Source organism: Chinchilla lanigera, unplaced genomic scaffold, assembly GCF_000276665.1.
Source record: "Chinchilla lanigera isolate Chin_1 unplaced genomic scaffold, ChiLan1.0 scaffold00051, whole genome shotgun sequence".
In the NCBI taxonomy this organism is placed as follows: Eukaryota; Metazoa; Chordata; class Mammalia; order Rodentia; family Chinchillidae; genus Chinchilla; species Chinchilla lanigera.
In genome coordinates, this window is record NW_004955452.1 from 6,070,240 (window position 1) to 6,088,716 (window position 18,477).

At 42.6% G+C, this 18,477-nt stretch overlaps 1 protein-coding gene across 2 annotated transcripts in view; it reads left to right on the plus strand.

The window, feature by feature from the left end:
* The window catches only part of Arid1a (AT rich interactive domain 1A (SWI-like)), a 52,129-nt gene that overhangs the window by 1,609 nt on the left and 32,043 nt on the right, over positions 1-18,477 (plus strand). For both annotated transcript variants that reach the window (XM_005394868.2, XM_005394871.2), the window contains exons 2-3: positions 821-1,273; positions 3,086-3,202. In XM_005394868.2, the coding sequence (XP_005394925.1) occupies positions 821-1,273; positions 3,086-3,202 (570 nt within the window). The remainder of the gene's footprint in view (positions 1-820; positions 1,274-3,085; positions 3,203-18,477) is intronic.

An 18,477-nucleotide genomic window follows, 5' to 3' on the forward strand; every position in this document is an offset into this window, starting at 1 on the left:
CCGCCCCGTGCTGCCCCTCTCCTCCCCTCTCCCATCCCCTTTCCCTGTCCTTCCCTCCCCTCTTTTTTCCAGTGAGAAAATTGAGGAGACAGGTTGACAATTTTGAGGTGGAGAGCATGGGACTACTTATCAGACATGTCCACAGTGCCTAAAATAGTGCCTGGGATAAGTAAGCAAGTAGGGCCTCAAATATCTTTAAAAGGAAGACTAAATGAAGAGAGAACCATAGCTTAGTGATTTGCTTGGTCTGAGTTAATAAACCCTAGTTTTCAGATGGCTGAGCCAGGCTGCTATTGAGTCTTTGTTGTGGCTGGGATATTAATTCCTAACACTTACAAAAACTTCGTAAGGGGCTGGGGATTTAGCTTAGCGGCAAAAGCGCCTGCCTGGCAAGCGCAAGTTCGTGAGTTCGGTTCCCGGTACCGGAGAAAAACCAAACCAAAAACAGAAAAAAAAAAAAAACTTTGTAAGCCATGAGAAAGAATAGGCTCATTGATAAAAATAGCTGTTCTTGAACTCACGTAAGTTGCCCAGATATTATATAGTAGCACAGTATAATATAATACAACATAGTATAAATAATAAATAATAGTATAAATAATAATATAACATAGTATAAATTTTTAGCAGATGAATGTAGTCCATATGTAAACAAACCAAGTAACAGTCAAGTTCGGCCATTATTCCTGGGCCATTTTAGGATAGGGCTTGGCTTGCCTGATTTCTGTATCAGTCTTCAGGGCATAGTGTTGACTGAATATATCACCTGTGTTTTTCTAAGAGAGAGTCAGTGCTAAGAGTGTCTTTTTCTTTCCTATAGATCCCTCCTTATGGACAACAAGGCCCCAGCGGGTATGGTCAGCAGGGCCAGACTCCATATTACAACCAGCAAAGTCCTCACCCCCAGCAGCAGCAGCCACCCTACTCCCAGCAGCCACCGTCCCAGACCCCTCATGCCCAGTCTTCATATCAGCAGCAGCCGCAGTCTCAGCCACCACAACTCCAGTCCTCTCAGCCTCCATATTCCCAGCAGCCATCCCAGCCTCCACATCAGCAGTCCCCAGCTCCATACCCCTCTCAGCAGTCCACGACACAGCAGCACCCCCAGAGCCAGCCTCCTTACTCACAGCCACAGGCACAGTCTCCCTACCAGCAGCAGCAACCTCAGCAGCCAGCATCCTCGACGCTCTCCCAGCAGGCTGCATATCCTCAGCCCCAGTCTCAGCAGCCCCAGCAAACTGCCTACTCCCAGCAGCGCTTCCCTCCACCACAGGTAAGGTGCCCCTGCCTCCTGCCTTTCTCTGTGTGTGCCCACAGCCTGGAGGTTGGTGTCGTGAGAACTTTGCCATGTAAATTGCTTCTCTGATGTACACTTAAAAGCCAGTTAAACTCTGGGTAAACATGCTAACTGGATTGATTGAACTAATAAAGGCATAACCTTCTTAACTGCATAAAGACCTATAGCTCTCCTTATTGGTGAAGAAATAGGGCAATGGAAAATTACATAGACAAGAAATTAAAGGTAATAGGACTTACACTTTTTCTTCTTTTTTTTCTTTAAAGCCCTCATATCAGAACCTGAGCATCAAGTGACTTTGATCTTTCTTCAGAATAGTCACTTTGGGGGTCTGTATGTACTGTAATTCATTCTGACTGCCATTCCGTTCTGTTGCTCAAAATATTTTGTGCCCCTTCATTTGAAATTGGCATTAGAACTACATTATTCTCAGTGGTAGCAACTCTTATTTTTTGAGAGTGGATCTGATTTTGAGAAATAATAGAAATTCATTTGGAGAAAAGTCTGGTGGACAAAGAGTAGATAATGAAGCCTAAAAATAGTAATTTGGACTTTATTCTTTATAGAGCCAAAAGAGAAGAAATGACTGGTCCACTGAAGATTTTATGCATTGGTGGTATTGTTGAAGGAGTAAATCTCTTGTCCCAGGGTCATGTTTTTGAAGGAAGAAATACTCATTTAATGTAGAGACTCTAGCATGAATTTTTTTTTTTAATTACTCAGTCTCAAAGTTAAAGACATCTTATTACAGCAATACTTGCATACCCATGTTTTTAGCAGCATAATTTATAATAGCTAAATTTTGGAAGTGGCCTGTATATCTATCAGCAGATGAGTAGATAAAGAAAATGTGGTTATTTATATATAATGGAGTACTACTCTGCTATAAAGAAAGGTAAATTTGAGTCATTTGTAGGAAAATAGATGTGCTTTGAGACTATGAGTAAAGTGGAATAAATCAGATACCAGAAGCTTAAATATTGCATGGTTTCTCTTATATGAGAAACCTCAAAATATAAAGAACAAAATAAAAGATAAAGAATAGGAAACATGGGGAGCTAGATCTTTCTCAAATGGGAAAGGGAGTGGGCATGGTGGTGCACACCTGTAATCCCAGCACTTAGGAGGCTGAGGCAGGGGTATTGCTGCTAGTTTGAGGCCAGCCTGGGCTACAAAGTGAGTTCAGGGCCAGCCTGAACGGCATAGTGAAACTCTGTCTCAAAAAGACAGGAGAAAAGAGAGAGAAAGCTTACCAGCCCAGCATAATGGCACATGCCTGTAATCCCAGCACTTGGGAGGCTGAGGGAGAAGGATTGCTGTGAGTTCAAGGCCAGCCTGGACTACACAGTGAGACCCTGTCTCAAAAACAAACAAATAAGAGATGGAGGAAGGGAGGAGGGAAGGGGAAGAGAAGGGGACATAGAAGGAATTCAGATGTGTTACGTCCATGTACCAACCCTCCATGATAAATTATAATCATAATGTACTGCATGAAACATGTACTGATAAAAACAAACAAAAAAATAAATTAATTGGTCTTACTGCTTGATAGATACAACATGTAGTTAGCCAGACTTTAGCATTTAATCCCAGAAAACAGCACCCTGTGGGTAGAAGCCAGAGCTTGGATTTTTCTGTCTTCAGATAAGGTTCACAATTGTGTTTTCTCTAGCACCCAGTTCACCTGTGTGAGAGAGTCCTGTAGCCTTTTCACCAAAAAGTAAACTTGTCTGGTTTATCACTACCAGACCCTCCAGACCTTCATAGCTTTTGTCTTTCTCTTTTTAGGAGCTTTCTCAAGATTCATTTGGGTCTCAGGCATCATCAGCCCCCTCAATGACCTCCAGTAAGGGAGGGCAAGAAGATATGAACCTGAGCCTTCAGTCAAGACCCTCCAGCTTGCCTGTGAGTATCTCTGCCGCCCTCAAAAGGTGAAGGGGCAGAGTGGGTACTAACGAAAACCAGTTTCTGGTTAGGTGTTGTGGTGGTATTGATCTAAATGAAAAAGCAGTGCTTGAATTCAGGTTCACAATTACAATAGGAATTCATTTACTGACCTTAGAGAATATCTGTTCTGCCTACCTGCTCAGGAAATAGGTTTGTGATCTGTTCAGTGTCTTGGTTTTTGGGGCTTATTTGTTTGTTTACTTTTTAAAAATCTTGGCATTGGTATTGCTGAGCGTGCTGGTGCACACCTGTAATCTTAGCACTTGGCAAGCTGGGGCAGGTTAATTGCTGTGACTTCAAGGCCAGCCTGAACTATATGTATATAGCGAGACCCTGTCTCAGAAACAAAAACAAAAAAAATCAAGAAGAAAAATATAGTAAAATAAAAATGTTGGCCTCTTAGACATAGACTTACATGAAGGGCAAAGAAGATGGAAATATTAGAAGTACTGCCTGCTCTCCATCAAAGCTGAGAAAAGTGTGCATTTTTTGTTTATTTGTTTTTGCATCTCTCTCTCTCTCTCTCTCTTTTTTTTTTTTTTTTTTTTTGGTATCAGGAATCAAACTCAGGACTTTGTGCTTGCCAGGCAGGTGCTATACTGCTGAGCTGTATCCTCGGTTGTTTGTTTGGGTTTTGGGGTTTTTGTTGTTGTTGGTCTTTTCAAGACAGGATCTCCCTGGCCTTGAGCTCACTTTGTAGCCCAGGCTGGTTTTGAACTTTCAACAATTCTCCTGCATCAGCCTCCCAAGTGCTGGGATTACAGACGTGTGCCACCACACCCAGTTAAACCGTACTCTTGTGGGCTTAATTTTTAGATTTTGGCTTAGAGTTTAGGAGGTAGGATTCTTGGGGTACATTCAAGCATGCATTGTCACGTCAAGCATGGGTAAAGGTGGTTTTTCTGGTTGTGGTTTTGTGTGACTGCGTGCTTTTGCACAGTAGTGGGCCAAGTGTCTTACGGAATCAAGTGCTTATTTATGAAATGGACTGACTTTATCCTGAGAATGATGATATAGTCTGATAAATGAGTCAGAGTTCTTGGGTCTAGATCTTGATTCTGCCACTAACTCTGTAGCCCTGGAGCAAGTCATTTCCCCTCACTATTCCTTAGTTTTTATTATCTGTAAAATGAACCTAAATGTACCCACTTTGTGGAGCAGTGATTAACATTCAGTAGGTTAATGGAGAGGTGAAAGCTTGCTGTATGGTAAGTGCTTCTATGCCAGCTGTTATAGTCATCTCATGGGTCTGTTCAGTAACTGAAAGACAGTTAATATACCAAGTATTTAGTATTAGGCTGGTTGTATGAATGTTAATTCTTAGCTTTAGTTCTACCACTACATGTGGATAAAGTTTCAGCCTCTGAAAGTTAGTCTGTTGGAAACAGCAATAAAATAGACCACTCTGAAATATGTTCAGTTGGTAGGTAGGCAATCTTCCATTATAAATCCTGTTTTGATCAGGAAATGGAAGTTTTGCCACACCTGCCAGGTTGGAGTTTTGTTTGTTTGTTTCTTTGTGACACTGTCTCACTCTGTAGTATGCTGGCCTTGAACTTACTATGTAGCCCAGACTGGCACTCATAGCAACCCTCCTGCCTCAGCCTCCTGATTGCTGGAATTATAGGTGTGCACCACCACACTGGCTAGTTGGAGTCTTTTTGAAATTTGACTCTATTTGGATTTGCAGCCTGGCTTTTTAGTTATTCTGACTTCGAAGAAAATGGTTTCTGGGTCACTAAGGGATACATAGAAGATAGGTACTTTCTTCATGATGAAACTCCCTATGGCTTCCCCTGAAGACCTCAGAGACATACTCAGTTGGGCAGGGTCTGCAGAGGCCCTGACTCAGTATTGGCTTCTGAAGCCAAGATGAGAACTACTGTCAGGATGAGACTTCTGTAACTGTTGACCTTCTCAACTGAGTAATTACGGGGAAGAATTATGAATAAAGGCATCACTCTTTGTTTTCCTCTCATTAGCATCTGTTGCAATCTTTTTCTGCATCTTTAAATTGACTGGAATGTACTCTTTAACCTGATTCAGTCAGAAATGTGTAGCCACCCCCTCATCATCTATGGTCTGTAGCTAAATCTAGGTGCCATGCTGCTTTGGCAAGAAACCCAAATCTGAATGTCTGTTAGTGCTACAAGTTGCTTCTATTCAAAAAGTTTCTTTTTCTTTTTTTAAAAAGGGAGTTGAACTCAGGACCTTTGCAGTGAACTAGATCCCCATCTCTTTTTAAAATTGTTATTTTGTGGTAGGGTTTTATTGGTACCAGGAATTGAACTTAGGACCTTGCGCTTGCCAGGCAGGCGCTGTGCTGCTGAGCTGTGTCCCCGGTTTATCGAATTATACTTGGTATTTTTAATCGTGAGAAGGCTCGTATACAAGCACACATGTGTTTTCTAAGAGTTGGTAATCCAAGAGCTGACTTGACCTACTGAAGTAAAGGTATTGACAGCCTTTTAGGCCAAGGGGAGAGTTGTTCCTGGGAAAGCCAAGAACAGGGCGCGTTCCCACGGTCAGACTTCTGCAATGGATTCTTCCAAAAGCATCGTTTGCTCTGTGGTAGAAGCTCCTTGTGGGAGATAAGCTGCTGGGTAATAAGCATCTTCTTTTTGAATTGCTTTTTATTTTCCTGCTACTTGAACCAAGAAATAAAAGGTGGTTCTTTGAAATTTTGGTTTGATGCTAGACTTACCTAACCAGGCTAAGAAATGGTACTATCTAAAGAAATGACAAATAAGATTTGCCCACAAGGATACTTTGCCTTTCTCAGCAAGTTGTGTTAGAGGATCCCTTGGTTTCCTAATGCATTCCTTCACTAAACAGCAAGGACTAATGACAGGGTACAGTGGCACTCACCTACAATGAGGCGGGAGTGTTGGGAGTTGGAGGCCGTCCTGCACTGCGTAGCGAGGCCCTGTTTCAACACACAACCCAAAACCAGACCAAACCAAAAAAAAACCCAAAGACTTACGGGGCATCCTGAAATTAGCACCAGAGTAGATAACGAGGCTGCCTGTGAAACAGCCCTTCTAGTTTCTCCTTTTTTTTTTCTTTTCTTTTCTTCTCTTCTCCCTTCTTTTTTCCTTTTTCTCTTTTTTCTTTTCTTTTCTTTTCTTTTTTTTCTTTTCTTTTCCCCTTCCCTTCCTTCCCCTCCCCTCCCTTCCTCTCCATTTCCCTCCCCTCCGCTTCCCTTCCCCTCCTTTCTCCTCCCTTTCCCTTCCTTCTCCTCCCTTCCCCTCCCTTCCCTTTTCTTCTGCCCTGCCCTTCTCTTTTCCTCTTCCTTTTTTCCCTTTCCTTTCTCCTTTTTTCTTTTCTTTTTTTTTGAGGCAGGGTCTCACTATTCAGGCTGGCCTCAAACTCAGCGATCCTCTTGCCTCAGCCTCCTGAGTGCTGGGACAAGATGCGCACCACCATGCCCTGCACCCTTTCTAGTTTCACATCTTCTTCACTCCTTCACTTCACTTTGGCTCTAAAGGTATATTCTGAGAAGTTTTTGCTTAGCTATTAATGCCAAACCATTTAATTACTGTTGTCTTGGTCATGTTATCCTAGTATTTAAAACCTGAATTACTTTTTCATCAGCATTAGAATAAAATCTAACTGGATATGGTGGAGCATGCCTGTAATCCCTAGTATTCAGGAGGCTGAGGCAGGAGAACTCACTGTAGGTGTAAGACCAAGTTGGGCCACAAAGTGAGTTCAAGGCCAGCCTGGAATACATAGTAAGACTCTGTCTCAAAAACAAAACAAAAAAAACCTGAAAATCCTTAAATGTCTATATAATTTTATATACCTAGGCATCAAAAACACAGATTCCATTTTTCTGATTCAGTAGTTCTGGAATTGGGCCTAAAATGTACAGCTGATCAAGTGTTTATGATTTTGATGCTCTGAGAGTAGGGATGGCACTTAAATCATTTCCTCAGAAAACTTTGCTAGTCAAGTTTCAAGGCTCAGCTTAAACAATTTACTGAGGGGCATTCCATCACCGAAATACATCCCTGGTCCTTCTTATTTATTCTGAGACAGAGTCTTGCTATATTCCCGAGGCTGGCCTTGAATTTGGGATTCTTTTGCCTCAGCCTACTGAAATAGGTGGAATTACAGGTGTATACTACTATGCCTAGCAAAGGCAGTTTTTATTTTACCTAAAAAAGCCTTGTAATATTTTAAGACATGGGGCCGGGTAATAGCTTAGTGGCACAAGCGCCTGCCTGGCAAGTACTTGGTGTCCTGAGTTCAATTCCGGTACCCAAAAAAAAAAAATTTTTTTTAAGACATGCAGACAGCTACAAGGAATAATGTAGTGTCTTGAGTATTCATCTTTAGAAACCAGACCACGCTTACACAGTTAAAAGCCTTAGATAGCCCCCTAGGATCACTTTTCCTTCTATGTACTCAGAGATGTACTATCTTGTATTTGAACTTTTTGGTTCAGGTTGACAGCATTTTGCTGATAACCTCTACTTACTCAAATAGTAAGCTCCTGGAGGGCAGGCACTGTGTTACTGCTGAATTCTCAGTGCACCCCCACCCTTATGTACTTAACCACGTGACCAGTGGCTTCCCACTGGTACATGTTAGAACTGCCTAGGGGAATAGATCATCTTAAAAACCAATGCCAACAAAAAACAAAAAACCAATACCTAGTGTTCTCAAGAGTTCTGATCATGATCTTGGGGTAGACATTGGTATGGTCAGAAGTGGTCCCAAGCAGTTCTGGTTTGCAGCCCAAGTGTGGGGATCTACTACTCCAGATTTTGTCAGGTTCCTTTGGTCTAACAGATTTTTGGCATCCATCCTTGTCAGTGCTTGTTAGTTCAAGTGGAAGTTAGTAACCTCAGTGAGAACTAACTTGCTGTGTCTTGTATATTGCCATTAAAAAGTGCTTGGCACTGTTGTCTCCTACTCATTGAACAGATGAATCTGAGCAGTCTCCGTAGCGATACTCGTTCAGGAAGTGTGTATGCCTGATTGGGACAACATAACCATATTTCAACTTGTTTACACTGCCAGGGCGAGGTGAGCATCACAGATTGTTATGGAAAGGCCCAAACTGCATTTTAGAGGATGGATTAATGTATTTTTGCCTACTGACAATGACCTTAGGAGGTGAGAGTAGGGTTTGTTATCCAACTTACAAAATTTCTATATTTTGACTTTACATTAAAAATATTCTTTCCAGGCACAGTGGGGTGCATGCCTATAAACCCAGCTACTTTAGAGGCTGAGGGAGGAGTAGTATAAGTTGGTGGGCCAGCGTGAGCACCTTAGTGAGACCCTGTCTCAAAAAACCAGAAGGACTAAGGATATACTTCAGTGTTAGAGCACCCCTGGGTTCAACCCAAGCCCTAGTCTGCCTCAAAAATGGCTTTTGAATCTTATTTCCCCTGTGGGACCTTGTCTCAAAAAAATAAAATAAAAATAAAAAATTTTTTAAACTAAAAGCTTTTTAATTATTCATTCAAGTATAAGTGGTTTCCCTAGAATAATGCGTGTTTCCCTAATTCTTCTTAGTGAGACACAACTGTAAGTTGACATTTTTTTTTGAGTAGGGAGAAGACTATCGCTCCCCCCCCACATCTATCCATCCATGTATCCATCTGTCCGTCCGTCTGTTTACCTGTTTTGCAGTACTTAGGAATCAAACCCATAGCTTTGTGTGTTAGGAAAGCACTGTACTGTGACACTAGTGATGGAAAATGGATACAGTATTTATTTATTTATTTATTTATTTATTTATTTATTTATTTTTTGCGGTACCGGGGATTGAACTCACGACCTTGCGCTTGCCAAGCAGATGCTTATGCCACTGAGCTAAATCCCCAGCCCTGGTCCTTTTTGAGACAGGGTCTCACTGTGCTGTTCAGGTTGGTCTTGAGCTTACTTTGTAGCCCAGGCTGGTCTCAAACTCGCAACGATCCTCCTGCCTCAGCCTCCCAAGTGCTGTGACTACAGGCATGCGCCACCATGCCCGGCTGGATACAGTATTTAAAACCTGGATCTTGAGAAGTTAGCTAGTGCGTCTTAGATTTTAGCATGCAAAAAAAAAAAAGATTTTAGCATGCATTAAGAATTACCTGAAGATTAATTAAAATACTAAATTCTACCTGAGAGATTCTGATTCATTGTCAGGTATGACCCAAGAATTTGTGTTTCTTGGATAGTATTGAGGCTGCCAATTCTTAAGACCACAGTTAAAGTGACACTAAGCTAGGTGTTCTTTTTTTTAGGTGGAGGGAGACAGGGTCTTGCTATGCATGCAGTTCAGGCTATCCTTGAACTTAACAGTTATCCTCCTACTTCAGCCTCCTGAGTGCTGGTATTACAAGCATACACTAGCATGCCCTCCTTTTTTTGAGCTGTGTAGTCTTTTTTTATTTTTTATTTTTTAAGTTTTTTTTTTTTTTTTTTTTTTTCTTCACCATGAGCTGTGTAGTCTTGAAAGAGAAGGAAAAAACCATATTTTACTAGACTGAGAGGACACAGTAGTAACTGAAATGAAAAATAGTGACTTACATACTACCTTCATACTCTTGGTGATCTGGAAAGTAGGCTGTGAGTTGTGCCTCTGGCTGAGGCAGGAGGATCATTTGAGTTTGAGACCAGAAGAGGTGATACTTCCTTGGAGTTGTGGCCTCCCCAGTATACCTGGGTTAAGGCAGTTTTTGTGCTGCCGGCCCTGCGTTGGGAGCTTTCCACCTCTGCTCTGTGGTGCTATCATTGGATCTTTTCCAATGATAGCCATACTCAGTTTCCAGTATGGTTTCCAGTGAAGCCATACAGTTGCTTACCAAGTCCTAGTCTGCCTCAAAAATGGCTTTTGAATCTGATTTCCCCTGTCTTTCCCCCCACTGTCCTTTTTTCTAGGCCCCTGTATCTCACGTGGTATTTTGCCGCAGGCTTTGGACCATTCTGTTTCTTTTCCTCCCCTTTCACTTCCAAGTCTGTCCCCAACATAATCACCAGAAAACAATCCTCATGAAGTTACATGACTGCTTTAAAATCCCAGGTAGTCAGTTTTTTTGTTTTGTTTTTAAGGTTTAAACTCAGGCATGACAATATGTAATTTCCTTTGTGGTCTGGAAGGTGGAGATATTTAGAAGGTAGGTAAATTTCCTGCCCTTGGAGTGAGTAAAACCTAGGGTGCTTTTTGGTACGGGTGTAATAAAAAGGAAAAAAGACATTAGATAACATTTGACTTGGGTCATTATGACATGGTTGCTATCTTCAAGGATCCTCCTGCTTCGTTAGTGAAATAGACATGCCACAGAAGAACATGTGCCTGAGTGTTCTGTTGTGTGCTGTTAACGTTTGGTGAACTCATTCATTTATGTCTACATTATTGAGGAAAGTCATCATGGAAAAAGCTAAGTATGAAGTCGACATGAGTATATTTGAGTGGTTGGAAAGGAAAAATCCAGTTTGAGCAGAGACCAGGCAGGGCTGTGGGGAGTGGAATGTAGACACCTGGGGGCTGACCAGGCTTCCTCGGTGGAGAACAGCAAGAAGAAAAGCTCTGTCACAGGCGCTCACACCCTCGTGGGCTGAGTAAGCCCGTTTGCTTCTGCCCTCACTAGGGTGCAGATGCTGTATGGTTTTGTTTTGTTTTTTTAAAGATAAAAGGAGGGAAACATTAACAGACATCCAACATTTTACAACATATCACAAGCACAATACAGACAATACAGAGTTACAAACAAAGTGGTAGGGAATTAACAATGGTGGTTGTATTACATATTGATATCTTCAAAGTGGCTTCTCAGATGCTGTATGTTTTAAAAATGCCCTATTGGTGTATAGTATGATTTGAAAAGAAGAGTATGAAAGCAAGAAAATAGTTTAAACTATTGAACTAATGCTGGCAAAAGATGTTCCGTTCGACCCCTTCTGTCTTATTTGCATAGTTGTTTAGTCTCACATGTAAGACATGTGAGAAAGAATCTGTAGAACTGAGAATAAATCATTTCTGGTTTTTTGTTTGCTTATTGGTTGTTGGTGGTTTTGTTTTTTCTGCTTGTGGTACTAGGAATTGCAGTACTTAGGGATTTCCCATCCCCAGCTGCAACTCCCAGCCCTTTTTTGTTTTGAGACAGGGTTGCCCAGGTTAGGCCTGAACTTTCAGTGCTCCTGCCTCAGCCTCCCAGGTGCTGGAATTATAAATGTGGGCATTCATGCCCAGTTTAAAAGTTTTGATAGACTCTTATAGGGTGGAGGGAGAGAAAGAAAAAAAATCTCATTGTCAGAAATAGGTTAATAAGGTGGGCGTGGTAGTGCACGCCTGTAATCCCAGCACTCAGGGAGGCTGAGGCAGAAGGATCATTGTGAGTTTGAGACCAGTCAGGTCTACAAAGTGAGCTCAAGGCCTGCCTGAACTGCATATGGAGACCCTGTCTCAAGAAGACCAAAAAAAAAGAAAAGAAAAGAAAAGAAAGAAAAAGAAAAGAAATAAATTAATAGAGAAAACTCATTTTTGAGTAGATGTTCCACTTTTATGATGTAAGATATGATATAACCACTAGAGATGAAAAACTAAAACTGAGTTAAAAGTTGAGTCTGGATAGAGTTGGAGAGTTGTCTGTGTGGTGTAATAGTTAAACCATGGACTGAACTAGACTTCAGAGGCTGTGATGGGAAAATGGAGAGAAGAGCCAGATGGAGCCCTGAACAATGCCTGCAGTCACCAGAGAGAAGCAGCCAGCAGAGCTGGAGAAACCGGCAGAGGACCAGGATTGTGTGATATTTTTGGAAGCAAAGGGAAGAGGGAAGATGGTCCACATCAAATTTGTATTTCAAGGAAAACAGACAGTAGATGTATCGTGACACATTTTTATTGGGATTCTTTCTACATAGGGAAAGGGCCTGATTTCTAGTTTTTGTGGTGCTGGGGATCAAACCTAGGGGTGCTCTACCACTGAGCTATATTCCCAGCACATTTTGTTTTTATTTTAAGACAGGGTCTCGCTAAGTTATCCAGGCGGGACTCGGAACTTGTGATCCTCCTCCCTCAGCCTCCCTCTGTGCTGAGATTACAGGTGTGCAGCACTGCACCTGGCTACTGAAGGCTAAGGGAAAGGTAAAGAGCTTTTTTTTTTTTTTTTTTTTTGAGTGTGTGTGTGTGTGTGTGTGTGTGTGTGTGTGTGTGTGTGTGTGTGTGTGTGTGTGGTACTGGGGTTTTAACCCAGAGCATTTACACTGAGCTACATCCCCAGCCCATTTTTTATTTTGAGATAGGGTCTTGCTAAATTGCTCAGGGTAGGCTTGATCTTGCAGTCCTCCTGCCTCAGCCTCCCAGAGTACTTGGATTATAGGGATGGGCCCCCATGCCCAGTGAAGAGCACTCTTGAAAGGAGAGGTGGTTGAATCAGTTGAAATTCCTCAGCTTCATCTCAAGGCTCTTACCTGTATAAGGCAGATAAAAGAGGAAAGAATGAAGGTGGTGGCAGGGTATTCAGAGGGTATAAACAGGCTCATCTCTCTGGAGTGAGAAAAAGGAATGAAAGGCACCTGTGTGGTTATCTTATAATGGGCACTGTCCCCTTTACTGAATAAAGATCGTCCTAAACTGATGGACCGTCTGGATCATGCTTTTTCCTGAGACAGTCTCACTGAGTAGTCCAGACTGACCTGGAACTCACAATCCTCCCTTAGCCCTCAGAGTGCTGGAATTACAGGAGTGTACCATGCCTGGCTAATTTTTCTTTGTTTTGTTTTTTGTTAGAGAGATTTGCTGTTTAGCCCAGACTGGCCTCAAACTTACAATCCTCTTGCATCAGTCTCACAAGTGCAGGGATTACTGGCTTGTACCACCGTGCCTGGTAGAAGTGGACACTGTTGACATTGGAAATGAGATGGAAAACAGTGTTAGGGTTTTTAATGTCTACTAAATTAACCCAAGGTGCTCTTTGATCTCTTAGGTTTCCAGGCCATTCTAGGATTTCACTTAACAACATAGTAGCTCTTAGCACTTGTTTTATTTCTGTGATTTTCTGAGGCCTTGAGAGCATTGGTCTGGGCAGAGGAGATACAGGTCAGGGGTATGCTGTTCGATAGAATCTGAATCTTAGCAGTCAGTAGTAAGGCCGTGGAATGAGCTACAGTCAACACTAGTGGTCCTCCTGGCAGGACAGGAATTGAAGTGCTCTGGGCATGCACTCTTGTTTTACATGTGAGAAAAAGAGTCAGAATCAAGATTTGATACCAGCATGGTGGCACATGCCTGTAAGCCCAGCACTTGGAAGGCTGAGGCAAGAGGATCACCATGAGTTCCAGGCCAGCTTGCACTACATAGCAAAGAAAAAAAGAAAAGAAAAAATCAGGATTTGAATCTAGCTCTGATGTTTCAGGTGAAATATTTCCTCTTACATGCCGTGTAATAGAGAAAAATCTTGGACAGTTTGATCCTCTGTTCATTTTTAGACAAAAGCCTCAACTCTTTGCCATTTAACATTTACTAGATTTATCCTAAAAGGGAGAAATATAAATGGATTTGCATTTCACTTTTGTTTTTCTAGATCCCACTGTGTTAGAGGCAGAGACGAGATGTGAAAGAGGGCCTTGGGTGGGAGAGGAAGCTGGCCAGGTGTGCAGGATCTGCTTGGAGGCATTAACCAACTAAGGGATGGCCTCAAACAGTGGAGTATTGTCTTGAGTTTGGCTCTTTGGTTCCCCTGTGTTGGGTAGGAGCAAGCCCTGTTTTGTAGGCCCTTCTTGGAACACAATGTCCTGGTTATGCTATCTTTAATGAGCTCCTTGCTACTCAACTGTGGTCCATCTTCACAGCACTGACATTACCCTGGCACTTGCTAGAATGCCATTCTTAGCCCCTCATAACTCTGAGTAAGACCCTTGAGTGATTTGTATGTCTAATGGCTGAGGGGCATGGAGTTAGAGCCTGAAAGCTGAGAGCAAGATTTCCAAAGAAAATATCAAACCAAGTACTTCGGAATGCAGTGTATTTTACTCACTGTGTCTAGTAAAATTCAAAGAATGTCTTAATGTTGGAGACCATCCCCAGCCTTTTTTGTGGGCACTGTGTTAGGACACTGGCTCCCTGTGCCTATGGTCCAGAGTCTACAGTGGAACTGCCCATAGCTCCCAGGGTACCTCTGCAGTTTCAGCCTCTTTGCGGTCCCTCTTTTGCTTGATGATTGTATCTCTGGCTTTCTGTTTTTAACATACTCAAAGTTCAAAATCCTGCTGATCTACCTTCTCTGGGCATCCTTTCCCATTTTTTTCATATTGGAACAGCATTCTGCTATCTCTACTTGAACACTCAGAACTTTGTTGACTCCATGCTGTGTTATTGCTTGGCTCCTAGATTCTTGCAACCTGGCTCTGAGCTTGGGGACCAGCTTTTTGCATCTAGGTTTATTGAGAGGAGTGACAGAAGAATTCTGAATGCTTAGAAAGTTGGAATGTTTGAATGATTCTAATCTTACGTGGTTTTTGTTTCCTTCTGTCTGTTTTGGTAGGAGACATGGCCAACAGTTTTTACCTAGGGTTTCAATAGTTTATTTTTTTTCTAAGAGGTAGCATAAGTAAATACCACTAGCAATTTTGGTAAGCAGAGGAACTTGGTATTCTAAAGTTGGTGATCTGTTTTCTTCAGGTCTGACTGTGTGTCTGTGCTTGCTCCCCTTAATTATACTGCAGGTGGTATCACAGTCTCAGGAAGGAAGTCCCCACCCCCTCTATCACATCTGCACACACTGCTCAGAGCAGCACGTACCCTGTGCGCCGTAGCGATCCTTTCTCTGGAACGCTTGTTCTCTAGCAGGGCTGACCAATCTGCTTCTCTATCAGTCACGCTGCTCCAGCCCTGATACTGCCTGGTGCCTGCTGCAGCCTGTGCTGCTTGCAACAGATTATTGTATGCTTGTTCCTGGGCCTGTTTCCTGTTTCTATTCTAGTCACTGGTGGCTCAGCTCTGCTTCCTGCCTGTGTGTCTCACACAGATTCCTCTTGCTGCAACCTTTTGTTTTCTTTAGAACAACCTCAGTCTGAAAAGCTGCAGTGCTAGTATGAGGGCTCCTGGAGTCAGTCAGTCCTACAGAGGACTAGTGGGAGATACCCCTCTCCACAAAGCATATTGCATGAATTTGACCTTGTTTTTCAGTTTGTCCCTAGCTTGCTACAGAAGTTGTAGACAAGAAATTGGTATAAGAAAATAAGTTGGGTCAAACTTATCCTCACTCTAACCACACAGCTTTGTCAGAACTGATGTGCCCTGTGCCGGGCGTGGTGGCGCACGCCTGTAATCCCAGCACTGGGGAGGCTGAGGCAGGAGGATCGTTGTGAGTTCAAGGCCAACCTGGGCTACAAAGTGAGCTCAAGGCCAGCCTGAACTGCATAGCAAGACCCATCTCAAAAAGACCGAGGGGGTGGGGGAAAGAACTGATGTGCCCTCATTCTTGGGCACCTGGAGCTTATAAACATCTATTGGTAAGAAAGACACTTGCTTCCTACCTAGCCCAAGCCTCCCTGAAGCCCAGATGATACTTATTTTGGGCTGGGCTGGTAACGCCATCTTCAGAATAACAGCTTGCCGAGAATGTGGAAAAGAAAGCATGTGCTGACTCAACCTTCCATCCTGTGTGAGTGGTTCAACCTCTGCGTGCCCCGCCCCACCCTCACCCCACCCCCAGCTTAGAGTGGAAGGTAGAAAGTGCAAGGAGGTTATAAAAAAGGAACAAATATGGGAGGCTGTGCTGGACAATCGTATTTAAAAGTGTAAATTTCCTCCTTACCTGTTTCCCCCAAGAGAAAGCATTCACCTAGCAGACAATATGTTTTGTGAAACAATCTGTTCTTTTCTCTTCACAGCAACTCTTTTGGTATAGTCTGGTGTTACTAAACCAGAAAATATTTTTGTACTAAACCTTAAGCCTGAGTAGGGTTAATAGAGAGGATTTTAATATAGGGAACTGGGGCTTTACAAAGGAAGTACAGAGGGAACATGCTCTAGGTTTGGCCTCCAGGAACAGAACCCATATTTGACCTAGGTTTGACCCACGCTCTGAGACACTATCTGATTACTTTCAAGTCATACCCCTACATCTGCCATCCAGGGATCAGTAAGCTGGAAGTGAGAAGTAAGCTTCCAAAACCAGGACCCAGTTAAGTGGCAGATGAAATCAAAATGTCCCTGTAGAAGCAAATGAGAGTGACAGAAGTATGGTCTCTTCCACAGTTTGATGTTACCTCATAAGTCTGCTTCTAATTAGCAGAACCTGAATTGTATCTACAACCCATCCGAAGGGTTTATTGGAAATGTAGTGTTTAGCTTTTTTTCTTCACTCTTCAGCATCCTGTGGTAGTACTGGGGGGTAAACTTGGTGCTGTATACCCAGCCCTCTTTAACTTGTGAGATAGGCTCTCGCTAAATTCCCCAGAAGTGGGACTCAGACTTGGCGTTCCTCCTGCCTCCACCTCTCAGAGTCCTGAGAGATAGGTATACACCATCGCATCTGGCCAGTTTTTAGCATTTTAACTTTCACAATTACAGAAAGAGTGGGGACAGCATGAGCCAGCCTAACAGATTATTTACTACAGTGACCACCACTGCCCCTGCTCACCTTCCACCTTCCACTTCACGTATGAGGAACTTAAGGCCCAGAAAGGGTAAGAGACTTGGCTAAGGTAATTCAGTAAAACTAGGTTCCTTGACTTGCAGTTAGGATCCTTCCATTTAGGATCAACTCCTACAAAGGATGAGCAGAAAGATCCTTGGAGAAGAAAGAGGCCAGAAGTTAGCTCAGTGGGAGAACATGTAAAAAGTTTATTATGTAGCAGATCCTAGGTGTGATCCTTAGCACCCAGTGTGGGGGAAAGATCATATATTCAGAAAATAGTTTGCTATGTTCTCTTCTTTTTGGAGAAAAGAAGAAGGAAATGTTGAAGAATGTGAGATTGTGATTTCTAGACAAAGTTATAGCTTGTGGATTTAGGTCTACTCCCCAGAAGGATTTAGAAGCATTTATTCTTAGCTGGGCATGGTGGTGCACACCTGTAATCTAGCACTTTTGAGGCAGGAAGCTGAGGCAAGAGGATCCCTGGGAGTTCAAGGCCAACCTTGGTTGCACTACAAAGCGACACTGTCTCAGAATACCGAAAAGAAACATTTATTTTTGAAAGAAAAATTCTCTAAATCTTTTTAAATTCCTAAGTCAATCAATATGTAGATAGATTTAGTTGCCATAGTGACAGTGGTTTACCTCCACTCATTTACCCATTCCCTGTTCTTTCCTGTTGTGCTTTTATGTTTTTTTGTTTTGTTTTGTTTTTAGATAAGGTCTCACTATGTAGTGCAGGCTGGCTTTTAACTCACTGTGTAGCCCATGGTGGCCTTACACACAGCAGTCCTTCTGCCTCGGTCTCCTGAGTAATGGGATCACAGGTGTATGCCACCATGCTGGATATCCTGTTAGTGCTTTTATAGTCTCCTGCGGAGTTATCTGAGAGATTGCCCCATTGAAGCACATGCCCTGGCTTCTGCTGTTGTCCTTCTGCAAAAAAACAGCCAAAATCAGAAAAGAAGCTTCAGGTGAATAGTTGCTAAGCTGGTTTTGGTTCATGCTTAGGGGACTTGGGTCTTTGGAACAAGAAATAAGCCAAGTCCACTTAAAAGTGCTGTCTTTGCAAAAATCAGTACAGCCCCCTAAGCCAGGCTGAGCATCTGTTCCATCAAATTTGGTCCAGGGATGTGGTCCAAATATACAGGTATGGAACTGTGTTAACAAAACTGATATATCAAGTATGGAAAAGAATTAGCTCTGTTTTCTTTTTCATGTTTTTGGTGTCCTGCTTCAAAGCATGATGAAGTTGGTTTGTGTTGAGTGCTATTAACATTGGGGACCTCATGCTTGGTCAGTCTTCATCCATTTTGGGGACCTGAACCTGTCCCATCTTCCCCACCTGGTGTCAGCATGGAATTGGCTAGCATAGCATTGTGACATAATCCATGATCACCTTGCAACGGAGCAGATCTCCAAGCTGCTAGTTTCCTTTACATTTCATATTTCCCACCCAAGCTAAGAAACTGCCTTACTGAAAGTGGGAAGTAAGAATAGAAGTCTTAAGCTTGAGAATCAGCAAACCTGTCCCATAGGGCTAGCTTCTATATGAGAGGAATACTGAATATTGTTTGCTGAGATGAGTGAAGGTACTTTCCTGACCTTTTGGGGGAGGTAAAAAGAGAACCCAAGCTTCAAATAAAAGAG